Source organism: Syngnathus typhle, linkage group LG7 (genome assembly GCF_033458585.1).
Source record: "Syngnathus typhle isolate RoL2023-S1 ecotype Sweden linkage group LG7, RoL_Styp_1.0, whole genome shotgun sequence".
NCBI classification, from domain to species: Eukaryota; Metazoa; Chordata; class Actinopteri; order Syngnathiformes; family Syngnathidae; genus Syngnathus; species Syngnathus typhle.
In genome coordinates, this window is record NC_083744.1 from 5,101,295 (window position 1) to 5,127,411 (window position 26,117).

The 26,117-nt window shown below is 40.5% G+C and overlaps 1 protein-coding gene across 1 annotated transcript; it reads left to right on the plus strand.

Annotated features, from left to right (window-relative positions):
* The first annotated feature begins 657 nt into the window (after positions 1-657).
* ano3 (anoctamin 3) lies at positions 658-25,595 on the plus strand. Its single transcript, XM_061282872.1, has 25 exons — positions 658-805; positions 10,027-10,233; positions 11,247-11,380; positions 11,450-11,605; positions 11,837-11,937; positions 12,025-12,069; positions 13,874-14,008; positions 14,091-14,197; positions 15,031-15,086; positions 15,154-15,275; positions 16,179-16,313; positions 16,405-16,501; positions 17,441-17,501; positions 18,232-18,314; positions 18,471-18,611; positions 19,199-19,363; positions 19,539-19,575; positions 19,652-19,763; positions 20,223-20,280; positions 20,514-20,611; positions 20,775-20,932; positions 21,571-21,723; positions 22,239-22,389; positions 22,459-22,648; positions 22,710-25,595. Exons 1-25 carry the CDS (start codon positions 679-681, stop codon positions 22,890-22,892), a joined length of 3,012 nt encoding a protein of 1,003 aa, XP_061138856.1. The 5' UTR covers positions 658-678; the 3' UTR covers positions 22,893-25,595.
* Positions 25,596-26,117: the final 522 nt, after the last annotated feature.

The window sequence follows — 26,117 nt, forward strand, 5'->3', positions numbered from 1 at the left end:
GTCATTTACAATATCTTTCAGAAAGTAATAGTTTGTGTCATGTCTACAGGTTTATAACATCAACAGTATTAACATGGCCACTTCGTAATATTTAATATTAAGTCATATTTAATTCTTTATTTAATTTTGACTCACAGCCCCGCGTGAAGAACCGCTGTTGTGATGCCATTTCAGCTTGGAGCTGCTTCATTTTATCAGCGCGGTTACTCCCTGTTAGCTTGTTGTATATGTCAGCATGTTTAGTCTACTAGTGTCTCTTTAGGTTGAAATCCTGAAACAAGGCAACCGTCTTTTTAGAAATTAGACAAACACAATTGCCTTGATTTTCAGCAAAGAGGTATTGTAATTCCCATTTCTCTTGAAAGCTACGGCCCTCAATGTCAACTGTCCTCGTTTTCTTTGCAGTCGCCATGGCAGAAATAAGCGGCGAGGGGTGGTGCTGCCACCTTTTAGTAATAGGAAGAATTACAGTTTCAAGTTTATTATTATTATTTTTTTTTATATATATATTCAGTTTGACAGTGCAGGCGGTCCATAAATAATATAAGACCGAAGCTGCGGGCCATATGAAATCTGATCGGGGGCCGGATTTGGCCCGCGGGCCGGACTTTGGACATGACTGGCTTAGAGACAATATGATATATATGTGCAGGAGGATCATGTCATCAGGACACTTGCATGTGGGTACCCCTGCTGGACAACTGGGCATGCCGCTCCTCTGCTGGCCTCAGCCAGTCAGCCTCCTGGAGCTCCTCGGCTGCCCACACCCACTCTGGAGACACCACCCAAAGCGAGCAGACCTCAGGTAAGTTTGCCCAATCAACAAAAATGAGAAAATAATCACAAAACAAAACAACAAAATAATGACAAATTAGAAGATGATTAGAAGATCAATTATAGCTCTCATTTCATAATTTAGTTTTTTGTTCCACTCACAAAACGACATTCGAACAGGGGAGTGAGGACCTTTTCGAACCCTGAATATGAAGATTGCAGTTACCAGATCAACCGCATGGTAGCAGTGTTTACTCTTATTGAAGTCTGCTCCCCCTGCAATGCTATCTGACCTACATCTCAACAAGCAGGGGAAGGAAGAAATGAAATTTTTAAATGGTGCTAACCCGATAAGAGCTGCTTGATTATTTATTAAGCGGCCCAACAAGAGGAATGATGGTAGCTCTGAGTTTTAAATGGCCTGCCGTTGCAATGTTCACCATCCGCCCCTCCACAAATCGCCTTCCCTACATCTTACCAGTGGGGGAGGAGGACAGCAGATGGTATTTGCATTTATATGGCACCTGTCTGCCTCTCCTCCAAAATGTACACGTTCATATTATTTTAGACTAGATGTCGCCAGGTTTCAGGTCCTGACTGCAGCTCTTTGTGCTTGACTTTGACATAAGACCGTTTGACCTTGGAAGCTGAAAATTCACTTGCCACCTCGGAGAAACATTAAAAAAAAAAACGAGGATAGAATTTCTGTGATGTACACTTGGGTGTGAAAGTAAATCAAAATTGTAATGTTCTGCATACTGAGGCGCATTGCTTAGCCCAGAAATAAAATGCACTCTTGTGTCTTCTGTCTTCCCTTTGGAGAAATAAGGCAAAATTGAACCATCGGCTTTAATATCCAGTTAGCAGCTGTACTGCACAACGGAAGTAATAGTCTTCCTGACTAATGGATAACAATTAGCCTCCAAGAAGGACTGCCCTGCAGCAGTGTGTCTATTGATTGTTGCACTTTTTGCCTACGGTTTGCGATGCCAGAGCAGATTTGTGCAGGCCAGAATGACCTGAAATCATGTGGCGTCTATTTGTAACGACTTTGTTACTGCTGGCCAGTCAACAATCTGACCTGTGGTGCAGCCGTTGCGTGTTACTCTGTTGTACATGTCGGCCACTTCAATAGTTGCATATTTCGATGAGAGTAAATATAAGGACTGCATCAAAATAGGGGAATATGATTACATTTTACTGAGAGGTGTTTCTAATATTTTGACCCTCTTGTTTAGCTACATGTGGAAAAAAAAAAGTGAAGCTTTCTGACACAATTGATGATTGCTGAAGAGGGCATACTCAATATCAAATTTTTTTTTTCTTCTTGGCTAGTATAGGTAGCCTCCACAAGTACCGATACCTTAAAATATGGCTCATATCGGCCCAGTACTCATTGTTTGTCCATTCCTAAAATACGTCCTGCAATTAAAAGTAAAATATCTTGGGAATGACACAAGTGATAATTTGTTTAAAAATACTCAAAATAACCAATGGGAAAAGATTCATAATATTTTATAAATACAATAACCAATTACAGTATATAATCAAGATAAAAAATATTTTGTAATATTCGTAAAAAATGTGATTTTGAAAAAAAATATTTACAATAAACTAACCAATTTGATTATAAAAATGGAGTAATTGGCCAATTTCACCCCCAAAATTGCTTAATTAACGCCTTTAAATTCTGCTTATGCTGTGCCCACCTTGGTTCAAAGACAGTTTTTGCTATTTAGGATTTCATTACAATCTGCAGGTGTACCTAATGGCGTGTCCATGTTGGATCAGTCTGGAAAACTATTCACAGTCTGTTGGTTTTTAATCAATTGGGGCTCCGTGTTGTTTTACCTTGCCTGCACTATTGATTCATTAGCCTTTGCATGTTGGGGGTCAGTGTGACTAAAAGTCGACGATCGGTCAATACACGGATCAATATCCTTAATTTCTCGCTTTATTAGAGAACTGTCATTCGTGTGACTTTCGTGCATCTTATTTGGAGTTTGTTAATCGAGGAGCGGAGGGGGAGACGTGTCAATCAATCCCTGAACGGCTGAACCCTTTACTTTATCCGCCCCCCCCCCCCTCCCTCCCTCCCTGCACGTCACCATGACAACAGCCCTCGATGGTTCGCCACGAGTAGCGGAGGAGGGAGGGGCAGGGGCGGGGGGGCGCATGCGGAGCTTAGACAGGTGTTGTTGCGCTTTGCGGATCGTCCGAGCATGGAGCTCTCCAGGCAGGATGGAACCCGTGAGGACACCTACACAACCCCAACGTAGTTTGACACGCACGCGGCCAGTTTGCAGTTCGTCTTAAGGAATTTCGTTAGGTGGGAAAAGACCAGATCGCCGCAATGGTGCACCACTCAGGCTCCATCCAGTCCTTCAAGCAGCAGAAAGGTGGGTTGCAAGTGCAGCCAATGCGTGTCCTTTGCTGCTGGATGTCTGAGCTTTTCTATACTTTTCTTCTTGTGTTCAGTACTTTTTTTTTTTTTAATGAACATCAACTTGTAGCCTAAAAAAGTCTTGCAGTCTCTTATGAAGATCCTTTCTCAACCGCACTAGTTTTATTTATAGTATATTATTGCATGATGTATAAGATCCTGCAGGACAAGCTATTGAGAACATTTTGCATGCTCTAATCAGAAAACGCGTGACCTTTATGCACAATTCAATCAGTGCAAACAAATACCCACTGTGCAGCATAATCCTGAGGTCACCGCTGGGAATTACATATACTAGGCACAAATTATTATCATTTTTTTCTAATAACTTAAGTTATTGTGTTCTATCCAATGCTCGTCAAATTATTTTACTATGAGATGCTGTATAAATTGTTCTATAAGCAAACCTTTCTTCCAGGGACTCAAAGTTAATTTTGCTTGTTATTTTGAATATGAGATTATTTTTAAAGTCTCTTAAGCAACCAATTTGTTCCAACTATCACATCGTGAGCTCATAAGAGAGCTCAGTTTTGGAATTTAGACTAGTTACCTATAAATGTCTCAGTTGGAGATCCTAGTGCTTTGTTAGGAGTGAAAGGACATCCAACATTTTGAACTGGTGCACCTCAAGGCATAACGTGCTTAAAGGTCACTCGTTTTTTTTGCTTTTGGCCATATAAAAAGCAACTGCAGTCTTCTGGTCACCAACTGACTGGTTTTGACATTTAAAAGGATTTTACAGCAGGCTGTTAAAAGTCATGCAGCCAAATGGAAACCATATAAGTTTCCCAAAAAAACTCCTTGGTTGATGAAAAAGTATGTGATGTTTCTAATTGTCATCATGCAGGAGGTCTGACTTGCATATTTGAATATTTCTGTGTCAAATTTGAAAGGCAGCAGAGGATCTGGAAAGCTGACTTGAACTTTCAAATCCCACTCAATAGCTGAGTGAGTGCTAAGTGCCCGATTAAAATCGATGACAAAATAATTTTAGCTGACATCTAAGTAGCCATCAGATGGCAAACCGTTCTTGCATAACGGCATAAACAGCATCACACAGGGGGGCATTAAAAGGCTTCTAGATGGAAATTATTTCGTAGAGATGCCTTCGATTAGATCCCTATCGTTACTCGGTCATTAAAATCTGAAGCTATCCAAGGGTGGAAAAGCATCCAGTGAGTGTTAATTTTTCACGAGGTGAAACGAATATCCTGAAGTGATGACCTTCCTACTGCAATCATATCTGAATTTTGATCACAAGCATGACGCACAGCCGTCTGCTATATTTGAGTGGATTTCAACCGTTTGGCGGATGAATCATAAACTCACATTTAGTATCATCGTCAGCATAGCTGGTTATCACAAGCGATGTGCTGCTCTGTGGCCAGCAACAAAACCTACACAACACCTGCGAGGTTCGACTAAATATCCGGACCACTAATTATTCTTTATTGGCGCTTTGTTTATTTTTCAACCATTTGCTTGGCAAGCCATTTTATGATTCTGAATTCAAGGATATTTAGTGTCAAAGCCAGAATGCTATTTTTGTGAGTTCAGATTATAGTTTCAGTAGGTCCTGTGTGTGTAGATTGTGTGTGTGTGTGTGTGTCTTTTTAACTTTACACAGTGTGGAAGGGCCACCTGTGCTGTTACACAAGCAGCAGATGCTTTTGTAGCGATGTAAACGTCGCTTTGAGGACAGATTCCGATTCTACTGTCGTACAGTACATCACGCTCATGCGTGTTCATTTCTGTACAAGTAGTGACTCAACAATAAGCTTTTTTTTTTTTTTTTTAGCGTGTGAACAAATGATCAGTTCTAACGCTGCAGCTTTAAATAGGCGCGACTCACAAATGCTCTCACAAGCCAAATGATGTCATTAAAAACACAATCAGCCCTGGGTGCAAAGTGATGATGCTAAAAATAAGGAGGATGTTTAATCAGCACAAATGATGCAATCCAGAGGTTGTGCCAGGATTGTCTAACAGGAGCTCAAAATGACAGCTGCTCTGAGGTCACCCTGCACGTGGACAGCAGACGACAGCTGCCATCAGGGACCTGAGCAAATTGTCTTTGTTCTCCGGGGAAGCTCTTGACTATTTCTTTTGTGGCTTCACCTTTGAGTAAGGTCACCATCGTTGTTACAGTTTGGTCCGGTGTTTAAGCAACTTGCGAGCCCTTTCGTCTCCGCGTTTGATTGTATCCGTGCTGTCATTTTGGAGACAAAAAACTTTGAGGGCAGTTTGGATCAGGACATGCTATCTTCTTGCCATTTTAAAAATCTCCCTGAAAGTTGATTTGGAACATAATACAGACCAGGGGTGCATTTTAAAAATCATCTGAAATGTTAATTGCTTCATCAATTATGGATGTGTATTGCAAATTAGCTGTCGGTGCCCCTCTCGACATGGTCTGCAAAATGAAGCTGAATATTCAAAACTATTCTGGACTTAGGTACCGATTCTATTGATCGATGTTCGTTTGATATGAAACAGGCAAGCATGATGAAACAACGCTTGGTCTCATTGCTTTGAAAACAATTATTGCCCCGTTGGCCACATACGCAAATCCAAATACGCCGCTGCAGTTGCTTTGGATCCCCTTCTCTGTGTGTATCTCTGTGTGTCTTTTATTGCCTGCTGTTTACAGCTGGGACCATGTTTATTCGCGTTTGATGTATTTATGATAGCAATAAGATGGTAATCACCTTGGTTGGTAGCTCGCCTTGGGATATTTCAGCTTGTGTTTTAGTAGGAGTCCAGCAGCAGCTTTAGTGTTCTGGTTCCAACTTTTAGTATTGTTTTACAAAACCTTGCTGTTTTTTGGGTATTTTCTGCATAGATGCACTGCATACAGTTCATATAAAAAGTCTACACACCCCGGTTTCTAATTTTGAAATTTTAATAAAAATGTCACTGATACTCTCATTGTTTTTTTGTTTTGTTTTTAATACCACAAAAAAGACATTTGAACAAGGGTGTGTAGGCTTTTTATATCCACTATTGAAGAAGCCAAGAGCAAGAGTTCCAATTGTACAAATCTTGATGATGGTGCCATCTTGTCTCCAAATCTAATGTCCTTGGTCTCACTTCTTTCGAGTTTTGGTGCCAACATCCCTCTTTGACCTTTCATGCAGCCCGCCAATCTGAGTCTGAATGATTCCAGACTGGTAGCTTTTTGTTTGATTCTACTAAACAACAGGCATGAAAAAGGATCCTTTGGGGTAATCTAAAATGCACTCAGGTCAGGCAGAATTGCCCATCTAATGTTATACGATGCAAACTTAGTGGAAAGCCGAGACACGAAAAGTGCTTTGAGCCCAATGCAGATGAATAATTAATTAGTAATTACGCTTCGAATGGGAATGCTAGACGGATAAGACTCGGAGATTCAGACATCTTTGTAGCTTTATTTAATGTTCGAAACATTCTTGTGCTTCAGTTTGCATTCCGAATGATTGAAATTTGACTATCAAAAAGAGAAATGACTCAAATAGGCATCATCCTTTTTTTTTTTTTTTTTGATGGCAGAAATGATGACGCATAAAAGACACACAGTTTGTTTGAATGCTTCTGCACAAAAACAAGCCAAGCATATTCACAATGCTATACATTGTCATGCCTCATGCCTAAAAAAAAAAAAAATCCTTTTAATCTCACATCACAAGACCGCCATGCGCAGGCTGCACAGAGAAGATCCAAATCCCGGATCACGACCTTCGTCCAGCTCCCCTCGGATGAGTGTGGTTTAGTTATTTATTGTAATGGCAGCACATTATGTTGTGTTGCCACATGTTGATTGTAAACATTGATACATTAACTCACTCCCCCCTAATCGCTTTGTTTTTATTTCCTTTTAGTATTCTTGTTTTTTCAGCTCGTTCTCCGAGTATTGAAATCAGCAAACACATACATACAGTGAAAGCACACACAGGATTAATTTAGCCAGCCCACAATAAGATTAAGCACTGGATTGTATTATAAACCTTTTTTATTTTTTTATTCAGTCATCTCACTCAACACACTAAGTGTATCGTGCTGTACCTCGAAATGTGTGTGTGTGTACATTTTTATAACCTTACAATCTGATAGTGTCTTTGTTATTTCCACAAGTTCTAAAATTTCCTTGGAGTCAATTTCACACAACAACAAACCTGCCCAATTTGTAGGGCCTATTTTAGACTTTGAAGATCCTTTCGGGATCACTGAGCCTCGCCTCTGCGGGGCCATTAAGTGGTCTCAGCACTGTTGTGTCATCTCAGACATAGAGAGCCTTGTGGAATATTCCGTCACCTTGAGCCTTTGGGGAATATGCATGTGTTTATTGTGTGGGAGTTGCATGCAAATGAAATAAGTCGAACATGCACGCTTGTATTATTCATGCCGATACTGAGACACTTTTGTTACAAGATGGATCTTCTTGTCTTCTATTCAGAGACACCAGGTGGCAAGAATGCAAGCTAATGCTGCATCTGTTACTTTCTCACCAGCATGTATAATAATTGCTGATATAATTGGCACAATATGACTCCTTATCGAATGAGAGCTTAACAACTCAAAGCTCAGCTGTTATTTTTCATATATTGCAAGAGAGCTGATTAAAGCATTTGGAGGTGAACTGTGTTAGTAAGATGCCAACTTTCCTCAAGCAGTAACATTTATTCACACCATTGCAGAGAGCGTTCAAAATCTGGTCTTTGGTTTTAATCTTTCATATTATTTGTGTTGAGTGTTACTGTTCAATATGATCTCCAAGTCGGGTTTATGGAATATAAATGAGGCACACAGTGCGGATTGGCTGGTAAAAGTCTACTTCCCATCCCACAATGCTGCAATCCACTAGATTCTGAATTTCCAAATTACTACTCGTTGAATTTGAGACAGCTTTTTTGGACTAGTGGTGAACATTTTAATATCCATCATGAATGAAATGATGGATGTTGAAGATTGATGAAGTTTCTCTCTCTTTTTGTACGCTTATTGTAAGCTCCCAGTTTTCCTCATTCCATTTCTGTGCGCTGCAGAAAAAATAATCAGTATAATCAGTGGGCTCCCGGGTCCTTGTGCTCACACCCTTTGTCATGTAACAGCGCTGGGGAATCCCACTGAGATCCGTTTCAGGGGAATGAGTTACTATGCAGCTTGTAGCTGCGGCAACACCCCCGGGGATGTATCGATGCAGCCGTGCAAGGTCACGGAAAAAACTCCTCTCTGGAGGTGGAAGAACATCGTGTCCCCATTATGAAGCGAGAGCTCAGTCTCCTGAATTTATATGTCGGCTGCCCTCATGTTAATGTTTTGGTGACAGTGAGCGGCTTCCATTGCTGGACCTCCATTATGATGATTAGCCTTTGCACATTATTGCTATTCATCGCTGCCCTTCAGTCTCATCCAACAATTTTGTCATATCACACCATTGGTAGTCACTTTGACCTTGAAAACAATCTCCGCTGATAGCAGAGAAGTGGTGACGCTGATACTTTCAATGCACCTCCATGAAGGAGGGAATCAACATCATCATCATCATTATTACAGTAGCTCATAAATAGATGGAGCATATCTGTCTATCCCCCACCCTCCCTTCTTTTAATTCCATTTTATGGTGGAAGTTCTCCCTTCTTGACATCTGCTTGTTTTTATATTTTTATGCAATGCAATAATCCACAGCAGTGCAATAATCTACCTAATTATTATTATTTTTCATTACATCAATCACATTTAAATGGGAGTAGTTGGTCTGATTTGCCGCAATTAGTGTTGATCACCGCTACAGCGGCGCAGACCTTCATCTGTCAGATCCGCCATACTGCGGCCTAACTCGCCTCTTTGCAGTTACGCCACATAGGGTTAACAAAAGAAAATTCAATTTTCCATCCACGAACATAGAGTCAGCTCACCCGTGAAGCTAATGAGAAAAAAAAAGCCAAAGAATAGTGCTAAATAGTTATTCACAGCTTTCACACCTTCTGCAAAAGCTGCAATGAGAATTTCTCCACTTTGCAAATTGTTCTTTTGGAGCATAGACCCCGACGGGGATTCAAACAATGTTGAATTAGCCCAAGCAGAATGCACGCCTTCACAGCAACTGCCCTCCTGCATTATTCATTTATTTCAGCAATAACATACTGGTGTTATTTTCTGAGAACGCAAGAAAAAAGTTGCACGCAATCGGTTTCCTTTTCTGGGCTGTGGCTGTTTTTGTATTTGCCGATTATGTCTTTTCAAGCATCAGACTTGTCAGCCGCATTGGCCATTAAACATGCAGTTTATGTGTAATGTAACGCAACCCCATATGTCGGTGCTTTTCAGTGCTTGTTAACAGTCAGAAAGTCATAATTCGTGTTCATGTTTACCACTTGGGTTGTCGTCGCTCTACTCGCATGATTTACATTGAAAAGCATTTCAAGTGTCCTGTCAGACTTGTCCGAGTATTATCCATGCCTAATTTACGCCACCGAGTCGGGCCGTTAAACACCATTTCAAGCTAAAACTATAGCCGACGTTATTATTTTCATAGGAAGAAATGTAGTAAGTCAGGTGGTATGAATTTTCTTACAAAAGGCAAAAAATCAGATGATGTCAGTTTTGATCCAAAGCAATTTAGTGTAAGAGCACTTAAGAGTCGTCAAGCTACGAATGGGCCTGTTAAGTCTTTGCGCGGGAGCTTGGGCATGGATATTTTTGATTTAGCCAAGATTTATATTCCACATTTGTTCATTGAGATGGATGAGCGCTCTTTAACGTAATCCACGATGAAATTGTGGAGCACTCTCAAAACGTATTTCCCCAGTAAAATTCTGCTTCTCCAGGTATGCACACCAGCATCAGCGAGATCCTGAAGGAGAAAAGTCTAAAGCCGTCCCGCCGCAGTTTGCCCTGCCTGGCCCAGAGTCAAACCCATCCCATCAACCTCAACCACTTCCTGTCTGTACCTCTGAGCCCGGAGCCCAAAGCTCAAGCGGAGGTTCTGAGTCAGAGCATTAGCACCTCCTGCAGTCTCCTGCCGCCGCAGACAGGTCAGTATCATCACAGACTGCCGTTACATCATCAGTGTGTGCATGTGTTCATACTTGCCTTAGGCGTTGTCATATTCGCACCAAAAGATATGTTTACCACATTAGAACAAGATTATATTGCAAACTATTGAGCAGAATTTCCATCATCTATGATAATGGTCGCTAATCACGTTCCGCTCACATTTTTTTCTAGCCACGTTCTCCTCCTACTGATGGTCTTATTGGTATCCAAACACTTTAACCTTGAAAATGGGCCCTTGTTAGAAGCATCTATGAAATGCAATTTTACAATTGTTGACTTCTTCTACCCGCAATTAACTGCTACTCATTTGTAACAGGTTTATGACAAACATAATTAAAAATTATCTGCTTGCGGTGCCATCATTCTTCTTGTACTTGTCTTATGCACACTATGCAATTGGCAGAACTGCAGAGGACATGAGGGGGGAAAAAGGAAAAGACGTCATATGCCGTCCAATGTACGTCATATGCCGTTTCAGACGGATGAACTAGTGTGTCATAATTGTGCTCCAATTACACTGCATTTCTGTATGGAAATGTTTCATGCTGAAAGAGTCTTTCATTCTTCTCGGTGTACTGCGTACAGTGTTGTAATAGTTAGAAAAAAAGTATATACGTACATATATATATATATATTATACACACACACACACACACACACACACATTATATACAGAAGAAGATACATGCTGTTGCGCGCAAGATCCATTAACATAAAATATCTGCATTGCGCATTGGACAATCTTTTCATGTGTCTGCACATTCACTCTCCTCAAAAAATGTTCCCGGCCTTTCCACTGCAAAATCTGCTATTTTTGTATTGTACATTAATTGAGTTAGTATTGCCTAACATTTCCAAACGCTGTTGTGTCACAAACCCGCCCTAAAAAGTAATTAAAACTAACCGTATTTCAAAAACAAGACAAATGAAATAAAAACTAACGACATTTTTTCATGTACAATTTTTCCACTTTGTGCGTGTGTGTGTCCAGCAGAGGATGGTAAGGATGACTACACGGAGGAGTCGGAAGCAACTCCTCCATGTGAAACCAGAACAGACGGGTCACTTTTGCCCCGAAAAGCCAGCACACGAGCTAAGCTGGAGGCCCGCACAGATTCCGTCAAGGTAATCATGTTAAAGATGTTACACATTTGGAGCTCAGGTTTACTGTCTTGGCTTTTATTGGCGCTGCAGAGCAGGAATCCATCAGATGCATCTGGACTCTTCTTCCGGGATGGGAAAAAGCGCATTGACTACATCCTGGTTTATAGAAAGTCCAGTCCGCTAGTAGAGAAGAGATGCACCTTTGAGAAGAATTTACGTGCTCAGGGCCTAATGCTGGAAAAGGAGGTGAAAACTCTTATCAAAGATAAAAATAGGCAAAAGTGCCATTCAATTCTTGCAATGTTGTATTAACCCATATTTATCACCATCTTTTTTATTTTTTCATTTTTCTAACACATTCAATACCTCTGCATACATATATGCTGTGGATGGCTGGATGGACAGATGAATGGATGTTTACTACAAATCTTTTTCAAAATAAATGCAACATTTTTGTATTTTCTATGATTCGCAAAGCCTTCCTTGACGAACAATGACATCATGTTCGTCAAAGTCCACACTCCCTGGGACACACTTTGCAAATATGCAGAGCAGATGAACATCCGGATGCCTTTCAGGTAACACAACAAGGGATTTAATTGCACCGCATATTTTCTTTCAGTGGCTGGAAGCTTCTTTAATGTGTCTCTCTTTCCCTGCGGAAGGAAAAAATCCCACTTTACAGACTGGAAAAGCAAAACGTTGGGCAGGTAAGTTGGATGCTTAAATAGTCATTTCAAAAAATATATAGGCAGGAGTTGAGGAGACCCCAAATTGTGTTTTCTTATCTGCATTGTAATAATAACATAAAAAATACAAAGGGTTGAAAAGTAAGCCATCGGAAATGAATTTGAGAATCCGGAGTCAAATGCATTGTTGCTGTTCCTTATTTTGTCTCAACAATGAGCTGCCTCACCACGTCAGACACTGTAAGAATGAACATGTCAAGGGCCCTTTTCACAGAACAATATTTCTGCCACTCACCCACAATAATGAGGATTTTTCCATGAAACTATCTATAATCTTTCAGTCAAACACCAACGAGTGGCATGGGCTTATTTGCATACTATTTTTAGAAGGATGCAGTCACGCTTTGAAGTGATGTTCAAGTGATGTCCAAGCTCCGCGCAGGACTCCAAATTTCTGCGTCTTATCTCTGCAAGCAGACAGAAGCATTGCGGTGACGAATCAACAAACACCAACAAAGCGCCTTTGTTTTGTTTCGTCCGGCAAAATATTCCAATATAAAAAAATTCTACATAACTTGAACAATTGCAAACATTTTGTGTTAGACATATATAGTGTGGCCGTCCCATATTGCTTGATTTGTATTTAACTTTTAGTACAATTTCCCAAATAGCCTCCCTTGTGTATGACTTTTGATGAAATGATGACCATTAGCTTTGGCTCGGTTGTACGAAACTGAAAACTCAGACATAAATATGCTCTGAGTGTTTACCAATGGTCTGTCACAACTCACAGGCTGAACAAATGGACCATATACAGGAGGTGGCAGCTTGCCGCATCCATACCAATACTTGTACCCGAGTACCTGCTTTCTTCACAGCGAACATAAACTCTGTGTTCACAAAGTCCCCATTTATATGTGTTTAATCAATACTGGGGTGGCAGCATCGTTAAGTCATTTTACAGTGCCTCAAGTTGAATGCGAGGAAGCTCTCAAGATTGCAATATGAGTCTGGGCCTCAAATTAAATCAATTTGAGTTATGGAGGGATGGATTTCATAGTGGCAAGGGGTTATGTATTGATACGCAGCATCATGAAAACAAATGGCTCTATTAAATATTGTTTGCAAATTGTCTTCTCAAGGTTATACATTTTGCCTGCTAAGACAGTTTTGACCATCAGGGGCAATATAATACTCACAGACCTACTACACATACTGATGGAACACGGAAGATGCGGTTGTTTTTTGCAGATGATAAAGAATATATGCAGCTGAGAATGTTTGTATGTTGACATTTGTGTTTGTAAATGAGTTGTTTTAAGATGCGTAAGTAGTGTGACAATGATGCTAGTTTAAATAGCCTGTCCAGGATGTTTAGGATTGTGTGTTAGCATTAGGCTAGCGGAATTCTGTACGACAAGTTATGCGGTTTGGTTCGATACAAAATGTGTAATTGATGTTGTTTATATACACTTGGCTTCATGAAGTATAAAAACTGTTTATTAATTTTTAGTGTGTTTAGTTTAAAAGGAGAAATACTGTCGTTCTATCAGCGTTTTTGAGGCTATCATCAATTTTGTCTCACATTTTCTTGCTCCACTGGCAGATATTTTGGTTAAATCAAGTAAAATATTCCACATTTCTCTAATTCTTTTCCCTTTTCTAATACAATTATTTGCAGTGTATCTGTAGAGTGGATTGAGATGTTCGGGCTTGTCGGTGCCGGAGTAAAAGTTAATGATCCAGTTGATAATGTCAACGTAGACAATCTTCATGTTACTAATCTGTATGGTTAATCCCCTCCTGCTGTGCTCCATCTGTGCAGCCGCTTTCATCTGAGATGTCGGCAGATCAAGAGCTGGCTTCCCAGAAATCCCATGAAGCTGGACAAGGAAGCACTGCCTGACCTGGAGGAGACCGACTGCTACACTGCCCCCTTCAGTCGAGCACGCATGCATCAGTAAGACATCATCACTCGACAACATATAAAACCTAAAAATGATCAATGTCGCTAATGGTTTGCGAAATTCATTCCCACCCAGCTTCACTATCAACAACAGAGAGAGCTTCTTTTCCAACTCGACCAGAAGCAGAATCGTCCACCATGTCCTGCAGCGCACTAAGTATGAGGATGGAAAGTTAAAAATAGGTATGATGCCGACAGCCTAATAATCAGCATAAAGTTATAAATGGATAAAAGACCTCATGTACTTGATTTTATGGCTTTGTATTTTCATTCTGCTTGTCTTTGAATCCACAAGGCAACTTACTAAGTGCCATTAACACTTAATGAAACCTTGATCGTGTTGCACCCTGGTGAATTGGGATTGTAATTTTTGGCACAGCATTATTTAAAACACCATTCAAAACAAAATTGACTGTTCACTCCTAACCGCATGCTGATGTCCGCTGCTATAAATGAAAGCATCGTCACTTTTACGAGTCCGATACAGACCAATCAGCATCAAGCGCCTTCTGGCAGTTTTTCAGGGTCACTCAGCACTTAATTCGATGTGCACTCATGCCTATGACATTCTGCCTTTAGGTATTTAATTAATAATGCTGATCAATAATGTGGGCCCATATGTCTTTTTGAAAATCTCAAACATTCTTACATTACGTGACAAGCTCCTGCGTTGACGCTAATGCCTTTCTTACGTGACAGGCAGCTGTGCTATGAAGAGCTTCTATGGAAGCCACATGAATTTTTAAATAAAGTCGAACCACTCTCCAATGAGACATTCAACCCCTTTGCTTGCTTTCCATTGAGGCGGGTGTCAGCATTCATTGCATAAATGTGATTCACACAGTACAGTATCCCGAAAGGTCGTATTCCTTCCTGGATTTTACAACGTGCATAAACGACGACACAGGTTCAAATAAAACCTATTTAAGACTTCCTGATAAATTGCTGATAAGTAGGTTTGTTAAAGTACTCTGCAGATGCTCAATTGTGGAATTGATTGAAACTGTAATCGGCAGGTATCAACCGATTATTGGGCAACAACACGTACGAGGCTGCCTTCCCTCCACACGAGGTGAGAAGATAAGAATTTTTGCTGACAGGTGTTTACAAACTCATTATGGGTTCTGCATTCTCCTCAGGGTGGTTACAAAAGCCGACATCCCATCAAGACACATGGTGCCCAGAACCACAGGCACCTTCTTTATGAGCGCTGGGCTCGTTGGGGGATCTGGTACAAATACCAACCTCTGGACCTCATCAGGTGCTCTGCCACTGGTTGAAGTTTCCCTCGCTAATTAGAAGCCACAACTTGGCTTTAAATACATTGAAGGAGTGAGACATGAAGAGTAACCTAGTTTTCCTGTGCACGCTGCCTCGTGTCGCGTGAATGTGTTCATTTATCAGACACTGCAGGTTTTCAAAGTGCCTCAGTCAACTTATTGCGGATGAGAACGAGACCTACATTCTTTCTATTTGGATCACGCACATCAAACAAGAGTGATTTCTTTTTAACCTGCCTCCTCCACAAAGGGCTTCATGACTTGGTTTAAAATGGAAACAAGTGCTAAAAACAGAACAGTATCTCTTGGTAGGAACCAGATTTGATAACTTTAAAAAGGCAGAACAAGTGAATGGTTTTTGAGAGCAAATCAATAACGATAATTAAAATCAATATATTTTTTGTTGTTGACTGAAACAGTATTTATTTTACAAATTTCAAAAATCTACTCAATAAAACAAGACTACTGTATCTATTTTCTATCCGAACCAATACATTTAAACATTTGTCAGAAAGAGCAAGGGAAAAAAAAAATAACCTGCCAGCCAACATGTGGATTGGATCTTTGCATTAAGGTGGCTCCATTAGAGTGCCTCGTTGTCACAATGAAGAAAAGCCCGGCAAGATTACAGCCACTGGAGGCTTTGAGCAAAACTCAAAAGCATCTGAAATATTTCACAATAACATTAATGTACACTGATTTTAAATAGTCAGTCGCTTGTACCCATTTAAAAACATAATTAAAACAGCACAAGCTTTTAGACAATGTAGCAGGAAGCTAATTATCATGATTAGCTCTTATTATATGGCTCGACACATCCTCCTCACATGACACCCTGAAACATGCTCGATGACGTGCCGTTTTCTCTTGTCTGTCGCTTTCAGACGCTACTTCGGAGAGAAAATCGGTCTTTATTTTGCGTGGTTGGGCTGGTACACCGGCATGTTGATCCCCGCTGCTCTGGTTGGCGTCTTTGTCTTCCTCTACGGACTCTTCACCATGGACTCCAGCCAAGTCAGGTCAGATGACATCGCCTGGGGTTACGACAAAGAGCGTGCATACTGTTCATACATTAGGGCATGAAGCTTAACGAACTGCTTGTCCCTTCAGCAAAGAAATTTGCGAAGCAACCACAATCACGATGTGTCCAATGTGTGAGGAGACCTGCAAGCCGTGGAGGCTGAGTGACAGCTGCGTTTATGCAAAGGTTTGCTAGTTTGTCTTCACACAGCTTTGTTGAGTGACAATTCTAAAATTACATCCAGAAAAATACATTTGGTGCCATCAGGTGCACTTTGCAGGGAATCTTTAAAGTAGTCACACTTTGTATGATGACCTTGTTATGAATGGGGTTACATTATTTTTTTTCCTCACAATTTTACACACAACTCCTCATAAAGACAAAATCTAAAAGTTTTTTTCTTCTTTTTGTGGCACTAGGGGAGATTTATACAAATGTATTCAAACTAGAAATATAAGAATGTGAAGACTTTCCAATTGCCCAGTAGGTATTATGGCAAATGTGACCTCTTTGACCTCTAGAGGCGCCATAAAATTGGGAAAATATTCCCATTCGATAAATATCCATCGATTTTTCTTTACTGCTTGTCCCAGTTATACTAAGGCTAATTATTACTATTAATGGTTAAAATGAAAAGGATGTCATTTAAAAAAAAAAAAATCACCCTGGATTCCACATTGGGTAAGGCTCTAAGTATTCATCTGTTTCCAATAGCCTGTTTGAACCAAACCATTGTCTTGCTGACGGGGGGGTGTTACAGTCAATTAACTTTTCACTAATATTGTGAGACTGCAATGCGCTACAAGAACCGACCCTCCTATTTGTCTTAATTATGACATGAGACAGGCAGAAATAAATCACTATGATGCAATGCGGTTTCACACCACTGAAAATATTCACATTGCTCACAAAGAAACGAAAACTGTACTACCATTACAGCACTTTATTCATCAGTGTCAATAATACAACTGAGCTTTATTTTCCTCGTAAACGCCATATTTTTATGCAACCCTTCTATGAAATGTCATTAAACGACGTAGGATTAATGTTGTGTCTGCTAAGTGTAAATCTTAATGTTGCTTGACAAGCTTCCATGTTTCACGGCAACCTTTGTTGTGTGTCAAGGTGACCCATCTGTTTGATAACGGTGGCACCGTTTTCTTCGCTATCTTCATGGCTATCTGGGGTAGGTCTAATCGATTTTACATTGGCATGCATGCATTCACTGAATATTTGCAATCCGCTGTGTAAATATGATGTTCTGTATGCACACAGTACACAAGTGATGATGGGATATTCCAGCTTTGCCAGCTATGGCCTCATTGTGTTGTGGACTGTAAATGGTTCTGCAGCTCCTGGCCCTCATCCATCTTTCTGCCAATGTGAAAAATAATGACCTGTGCGCGCAGAGAACACTTGGCACATAATGTTCTATGTTTGGGCTCAATGAAGGCAGCAGAGCGCTGGAAAGCCCAGAGAGGTTCCAGCTTGCTGACTGTGGTCCGTAGCTCAGAATTTAGCATGAGGGCTTTTGGCAGAGTGGATCAAAACTAGGCAGGGCTACACCACTGAGTGCACTTGAGGTCTTATGTGTGTCGGTGTCTGGAAAACATTGTTTTGCCCAGGGGAACCGATGTGGTGCACTTTTGTGTCTCTTAAAAAAGTGGCTTTCTTTTTTCTCCTTATTTGTTTGTACAGGCTGCTGGTCACGTTGACAGAGGGACAAAAATATTTATGTATCTTATCATCACTGGTTTAGTACGCTTGTGCTACCTCTTTTACCATCAGAGGACTGAAGACGTGTGTGTCGTAATGACTGCTTTGCATTCGGGATGTGCTCTTTGATTGCACCTGTAATTAGCAGTCAGACTTATAGACACCTCAAAGCTAATCAATAATGTGATGGCTCCCCGCAGCCACTGTCTTCTTGGAATTCTGGAAACGGAGGAGAGCCGAACTGACTTACGACTGGGATCTCATTGACTGGGAGGAGGAGGAGGTACGTATAGATCCCCTCCCATCTTGTGGTCAACCTTTTATGATTTGGTCTTCATTGTTGTGCTGTGCCTGGTTTAAATCTGACACCGCCATCGTGTTCCGCGAAAAGCATCTGCAGTTCAATAGTTCATAAATGGAATGTGGTGTCGTTCATCAGGAGGAGCTCCGGCCCCAGTTTGAAGCCAAATATTCCAGAGTGGAGCGGGTCAATCCCGTATCTGGCAAGCCCGAGCCTTTCCAGCCTCTCTCAGACAAGCTCAGCCGGCTCATGGTATCTGTGTCCGGAATATTCTTCATGGTAAACCCTTTGATCTCTCAATAATCTTCCCATTGGGGCTTTTCGTGAGTGTGTTATTCTGTGTGCTGCCTCTGTAGTGGTTTTGATGCGCCAGCTGTGGCATTACAACACCCCCTGCTGGACAGAATTTCATGGCACAATTATTATTATTTTATTATTGTATAATTGTTTAATTTATAAACTATTTATTATTTTATTATTTTATTATTTTATTATTTTATTATTTTATTATTTTATTATTTTATTATTTTATTATTTTATTATTTTATTATTTTATTATTTTATTATTTTATTATTGTATTATTGTATTATTGTATTATTGTATTATTTTATTATTTTATTATTTTATTATTTTATTATTTTATTATTTTATTATTTTATTATTTTATTATTTTATTATTTTATTTACATCATCAACATCCAACTTTGAAGCTATTATTTTCCTTTTTAGCTCAAATAAAAATCAACTTGAAATATCGATGATCGGCCTCCTTGACATTTAATCATCGGTATCGGCATTGAAAAATAAATGGTTTTATCTCAAATTTGAATCGCACTAACATTTTCTTAAAATGTCCTCCGCTCAGATTTCGCTGGTCCTGACAGCCGTGTTTGCCGTGGTAGTTTTCCGTCTGATTGCCATGGAGAAGTTTGCATCATTCAACTGGCATTTTGTGAAGAAGAACTGGCAGTTTGCCACCTCTGGCACTGGCGTCTGCATCAACTTCATGATCATCATGTCTCTCAACGTGGTGGGTGTTCAGACAGACGCATCATCTGCTGTGTTTGCAGATCGAACGCCAGCAAATGTTCCTTGAAACGTTTATTTTATTTACTTCATTCCCGGAAATGTCATACCCGCGGCCAGAAAGTCTCATTTTTCTTTTTGCTTCTTTGCCACATTGTTTCCTTGCTAATGTTTGTCAGGTGTATGAAAAAGTGGCCTATCTGCTGACAAATTTAGGTAAGCACAAGACAATCACTAACATTATTCTAGCTCTTGACCCAGATTGTTGACAAGCCTTTATGTCCCCCTGCAGAACATCCAAGGACAGAATCTGAATGGGAGAACAGTTTTGCTCTCAAGATGTTCCTCTTCCAATTCGTAAACTTGAACAGTTCCACCTTTTACATTGCATTCTTCTTGGGAAGGTAGGCCATGAATCACATTTGCTGTTTTTACAGTGGATCACCCAAATTGTTGACTTGCCAAACCCCTTGTCAGTAAATCTGCAAAAACAAAATCCAGACCTAATTTTGTCGTTCAATTATTCTGGCCCATATTTCACCCCAAAGTAAATTTGTGCCTATATTAAGCCAAGAATATTTCAGTGTTTGTTCTTTTTGTTACTTTTTTGTTTTTTATTTTTCATTATAAATGGCTCAGTAAAGGTCAGGAACCTGACCGGCATTTTAGTCATTTCATAAAAACATTTTCCATTTCTGTGGAAAATGGATTTCCTCTATGTGTTGTCACACAAACGTCTAGAAATGTTTCAAACATGTGTTTTTATTTGACCTAATTGAGTGGCCGTCCCTCCCGCTCGAGAGTTCATTAGTTTTCCTCTCATTGAATTTTTCAACTAATGCCGCCCGTCTCGATTTGTTTAGGTTTGCCGGCAGGCCTGGAAAATACAATAAACTCTTTAATCGGTGGCGACTGGAGGAGGTGAGTGCAAGGACATGTCATCTCAAGTGGGTGATTATTTGAGCTGTGATAAACCCCCATAATTTCCTTTTTTTAAAGCTTTCCTTAAAACGACTCTCATTTGCTTTGACTAAAAGAAATCATCCAACCATTAAATAAGCACCTAATTAAAATGATGTGGTGATCTGGAATACAAGGCATGAAATTGTAATCTAATAATATTTCTTGTCATCTGATTCTTCTTTTTCTTTCAGTGTCACCCGAGTGGCTGTTTGATTGATCTGTGCCTGCAAATGGGCGTCATTATGTTCTTCAAACAAATCTGGAATAACTTCATGGAGCTTGGTTATCCGTAAGTATTATTTCATTGCAATTTTTTTTTTCCTTATTATTTTGATTGAATTTGACATCCTGTTGTGTTTTTCTCCTCCTGCCCCATAACACATGCTGAGACTTTTGACTGCATTGTAATAGTTATCGAGTTGAGTCACTGTATGCACCTGTGGTTTTCTTAGTTTGCTGCAGAACTGGTGGTCTCGTAGGAAGATGAAGAAAGGTGGTGGTGCTGCAGGGCAGAATGTGGAGAATAAAAGTCAGCTACCTCAGTGGGATAAGGACTGGAATCTGCAGCCCATGAACGCACACGGTCTCGTGGACGAGTACCTAGAAATGGGTGAATCATTCTGCAACTGTGTTGATGAAAGAAGCAAACTAAATGTGTGTTTGTGTTCCATAGGATGGGAAGACAACCCAGTTGGCACCTACTAAGCATTGACAAAAAATTGATCATCCATTATAGAATCAAATACGTCATGCTCGGCAGTCCGCCCGTCACTTTGCAGACGTGTTTTGCTAGTCAAACGTGGCTGGAACAGTTTTGCTTTGAGCAACCAATTAGAGGATATTATTGTGGGCCGGCTCGCTGGCACTCTGCGGTGAATTTAAAATCGAAATGCTTCAAGAAACAGTCTTTGTGCCAATATCATTCAAGTTACATTGGACGATGGCCTTGAGTTTGACATGGCAGTGCAAAAAAATAATAATTTGGGGGAAAGAAGAATCATTCATGTGCATAAAGTGCAGCCAAGAGAAATTTAACAAAATGGAATTGTAAATGTGGGTCAGTGGTTCTTATAGGCCAGCAAACAAGGCTTTCTGGGCCTGACAGTAACACATAACAGAAGCAGACAAAAGGATGTACCAGCTCTATTAACTTGAATTTTTTTTTTTTAAAGAATTTGAATCTGACTAGTTTCCTGCCTGTCCAAAAATTGTCAAAGTATTATTGAGCAAACTGTCATTTCCTCTCAGTCCTCCAGTTTGGCTTCACTACCATCTTCGTAGCTGCGTTTCCGTTGGCTCCGCTCCTGGCTTTGCTCAACAACATCATCGAGATCCGTCTGGACGCTTACAAATTTGTCACCCAGTGGAGGAGACCCATGCCTGCCCGGGCCACAGACATCGGTGAGTCTGATACTTCTGTGTAAAATTCTCTAAATATAGCTCAATATGCAGCCAATTCCAAAAGGGTCATCTTAAATGTAATCTCCTAACTCTGTTCACGCTCAGTCTGGCATATTTATATTAATGGAAGACAGAGACGTGGAAACAATTTAGGAATCTATGTATGTATACACACCCAAGGTCCATTTGGAAGTCTCTTAAACACTGTAAATAAGAACATGTCATCATATTACAAACATCAAAATAGAGCCAACATCACATTGACTTTTTACTCATTTGTGGCTTCTTAGTATTTGTGCATTTTGGAAGTTACGCTCTGTAACGGTAAATAAAAATCATTATAATTTTTTTTAGGCCGGTGCCAAATCCGATATTTGACAGAATAAAATTCTAATAATCGATTAAAAGTGTGCCCAACCAATAATGAATTCACAGTTAGTACACACTGCCGGTTGATCAAGCGTCACGCATGTTTGATGTTTCCTTGTTGTAAAATATTGATGGCATTTGATCAGGTATCTGGCACGGGATCCTTGAAGGTATCGGCGTGCTCGCTGTCATCACCAACGCCTTTGTCATCGCCATCACCTCAGACTACATCCCTCGATTTGTATATGCCTTCAAATATGGCCCCTGCATGGACAGGGCGTACCGCCATGACGACAAGTAAGAAGGATGTGAATTGCACCAGTGTCTTAGCTTCACGTATGCTAAACATCTCCTTTGCCTCTGCAGGTGTTTGCGAGGGTACATGAATAGCAGCCTTTCTGTTTTTGATATGAGTGTGCTGAAGAACAGCAGCGAGCCGGAATACTGTTGGTATCGAGACTACAGAGCCCCACCCTGGAGCAAGGTGCCCTACGAGTTCACTCTGCAGTTCTGGCACGTCCTGGCTGCCAGACTGGCCTTCATCATTGTCTTCGAGGTACGTCTACTCTTCGCTTTATTAATCAAGCCCTCCTCATACTAGTGACTGCTTTTCTCAGCACCTGGTGTTTGGCATCAAGTCCTTCATTGCGTACCTCATTCCGGACATGCCCAAGGACCTTTGTGACCGAATGCGCAGAGAAAAGTACCTCATGCAGGAGATGATGTACGAGGCGGAGCTGGAGCACCTGCAGAAGCAGCGGAAGAAGAACGGACTGCGTTATCACCACGAGTGGCCTTAACTTTTCAACCCCCTCTCATGTGTCCAGCCAACGTCTATTTCACCTTCGGCAGATTCACCAAAGACTTCCCATGTGACACCCCCGCCACTTTAAAGCTGCTTCACCGTGAACACTCCCTCCCTCGCCATCTGTTGCCGAGTTGGCGCCGCCCTCGTGTTCCAACACCCTTCCCGATCCATCACCTGGCTTCCTGCGGCAGCATCTCCCGCAGCCCCCTCCCCCTCCCTTCTGCTGCATCTCGTGGCCTCACTACCACTGTAATGTTTACTATGCAGGAGAAGGGCTGCAGCGGTTCACTTGGTCAGCCATCTTGCACCCTTCTCTTTCCGTGTGGCAGCTAGCACCTCGTCTGCTTAGACTCGCTGCATGTTTTTCGTTTTCTTCGCCGAGCGTTTGCAGTTCCTGCTCGTTTCCAAACGGGACGGACGAGGTTCCTGCAAAGCGACTGTAAACGGCCCTCTAAGCATGCTGAATACTCTTTGTGGCAAGATGTAAAAAAAGCAACAGCACTCAACATGGGGAATTGTCTACAGCAGCCTAGAAAGTGCATGGTAGTGTTGTTGTTGTATCCCTACTCGGTGCCTGGTTTGTTTGTTTGGTGTGCTACTGCCTACCGAGCTCGACTGCCTTGAGTTCGCAGGATGTGAATTTTTAGCGATATGATTGTGCCTACAGTTGTGCGCCGACATCACGTGTGCCTGTTTGTGCTGCACGTGCGCTTTCAAGTGCAACAAGTCTTCTCTTAACGCGTTCTGCTCCTGAGCGGTTTTTGTTTTGGACGAGAGTCACACACTTAGGTAGCCGCTGCGGTTCTGAAACAACAACGTCCGTTGAAACGTAACTGCGACGTATGCACGCAGGAGCCGCAAATCTGCTTTTCCCCTCGTTCTACGCTCATGGCCTGTTTTTCATTTGTTATTGGAAGGGCTGGAGTATGGTTGAAACTTGGATCGTTTGGACATACCTGTGGCTTGGATGTTCACTGCACAAAGAACATCGATCCGCTGCCACAGGAAGAAAAAAAGAAAATCATTTCTTCTCGAGTAAAGAATGCCAGCCAAGTGCAGTTTTGACTCCGCTGTGATGCTAATTGTTTTGAAATTTGGTCGGTTCAAAGGAAAGCCGCCTGGCATTGTCTTTGCTCATTCATGACTTGGAAGATCAGAGTGGCACATTTTGAGGCCAAACCACATGCACTCAATTACAACGTAAAATATACTGTCAAATTTCCAGTCAAAATACGTCCGGATACTTACTTTTTTTTTTTTTTTTTTAACTCTTTTGTTTTAATCTGGAAGGGGAAAAAAAGATTTTAATGTTATCACAGATGCAAGAACAAACACCAGGCCAGTCCAACAATACTATTGTTGCTTTAAATCCTTTTCTATCCCACTATTATTTCTTGTGTTATGGGTAATAACTTTCCATTTTGATTGGAAACAAGACAAGTATATTTGTTTGACCTTTACCTCAAAGTGTGGAATGAAATGGTAAAAAAAGAGATATTTTTAAGACCTCAGTTTGCGTTATAAATTTTCCACATTTACACGAAACAAACAAAGAATAAAAATAAAATATTTTATCACTGATGTTGGGGGAAAAAATTCTACGATTTATTTTTTGTAAGTAATCCAATTATGTTGCTATTCTATGTGTTCATTTTTCTGTTAATTTATTTTTGCTATTTGTACTCACTCACCAATGTCTTGTTTGCATTTCTCAGGTGTCCTCTGAATGCTTGCTGATGATTGTTTTCAATCACATTTTCTACAAAACAATCAAATGGTGAATATGCAATGATGCATCCACCTACATGATGTGTTTTGGGTTTAGTGAGGTAATCCTAATCATGCATATTCATTCTGACATTTAATCACCTCTAAAAAACATTGACAAAAAACAGATTGCTTTCATTGTATTCTATCAGAAAATGTCATTTAAAATATGTTGTTGTTTTTCCCGCTAGTGACTAATTGTTCGAAAGCTACTTCGGGTTCCCTGCTATGTGAAGATTGAAAATCTATGCATGTTGTAATTCTTGTACAGTCCAATTTGCATGATTTAGTGCCTCCTTTTGGCAGCGCTAACATCAATAAGTCTATCTTAAACATATCACAAACACATTTCAGTACTGATGATTTTAGAAAGTCCGGGCCAGACACATATTTCGTGGAGGAAGTGAATTTTATACAATGCGGCTATTTTCTAAATTTAAAAAAACTAACTATGATTAAATCTGTTCAATAATAAGTTTGGTAAATTGAAACCATCTTAAATTAATTGTTTATATTGGTTTTCTGTCCCCCCCCCCCCCCAAACAATCATGGCTGAGCTCCCTAACACAAGTATGAAGTCGCCACACTGAAAGAAAAGTTTTCCTAATGCCTCCTACCGCTGTTGGCAATAGCACAATGTGAGTATTGTAATGATTCGTAATAACAGCTTGACAGTGCACTCTCTTAAAACTTGGAGTGGAATTTATTTGAGAAGTGGATGCACAGACACAAAAGTATTAGGGCAGACATTTTGTTGAGCGGTGACTTGAGTGTATTAGTAACATGGTTTACTTGGTTCTTGTTTACATGTAAAAAAAAAAAAAGATCTATATAAATATTGAAATGTAAAAAAAACATTGTAAAATAAGAAGATTTGGATATCACTCTTTTCTGTAATAAATCATGGATTGTATCTTTTAAATTTCAATCTGTTGTGTTTATTCCTCTAGTATTACTTCTGCCACACTGAAGCTTAATTATATTTGAGGTGTCCATCCATGGAGGTGTACAAATTGGCGTCGATTAAAACGATTGTTGTCGGGTTTTGGCTGAGGTCGTTGTTCTACCCTGAGACGTTCTAGCTAGTCTATTTATTAGTAAGTACTGCGTCTGCACAAGAGGTTTTTCCGATTCTGTTTATGGAGCAAAATGATTTATTTCTCTGCTCCCTCTACAATTACAAACCAAGATTTCACTTTTCCCTCCCATATTCCATACCCTGTTGAAATAGTGGTTTTCTATGGCAAAACTACTCCTTGAGAAAAAAAATAACAGCTTTTACCGGGCAGGTGGGTCTCAAGTCCTGGACAAATGCACTGACAATGTTTTCAGCTTGGAACAACATGTTTATTCTTTTATTTACTCACAAAGTGTTTGTGCAGAGCAGTGTCGGTTTACCTGCTGGCACAAAAAGACACATCAGCGTTGTTAATGAAATCTTATCCTCCCA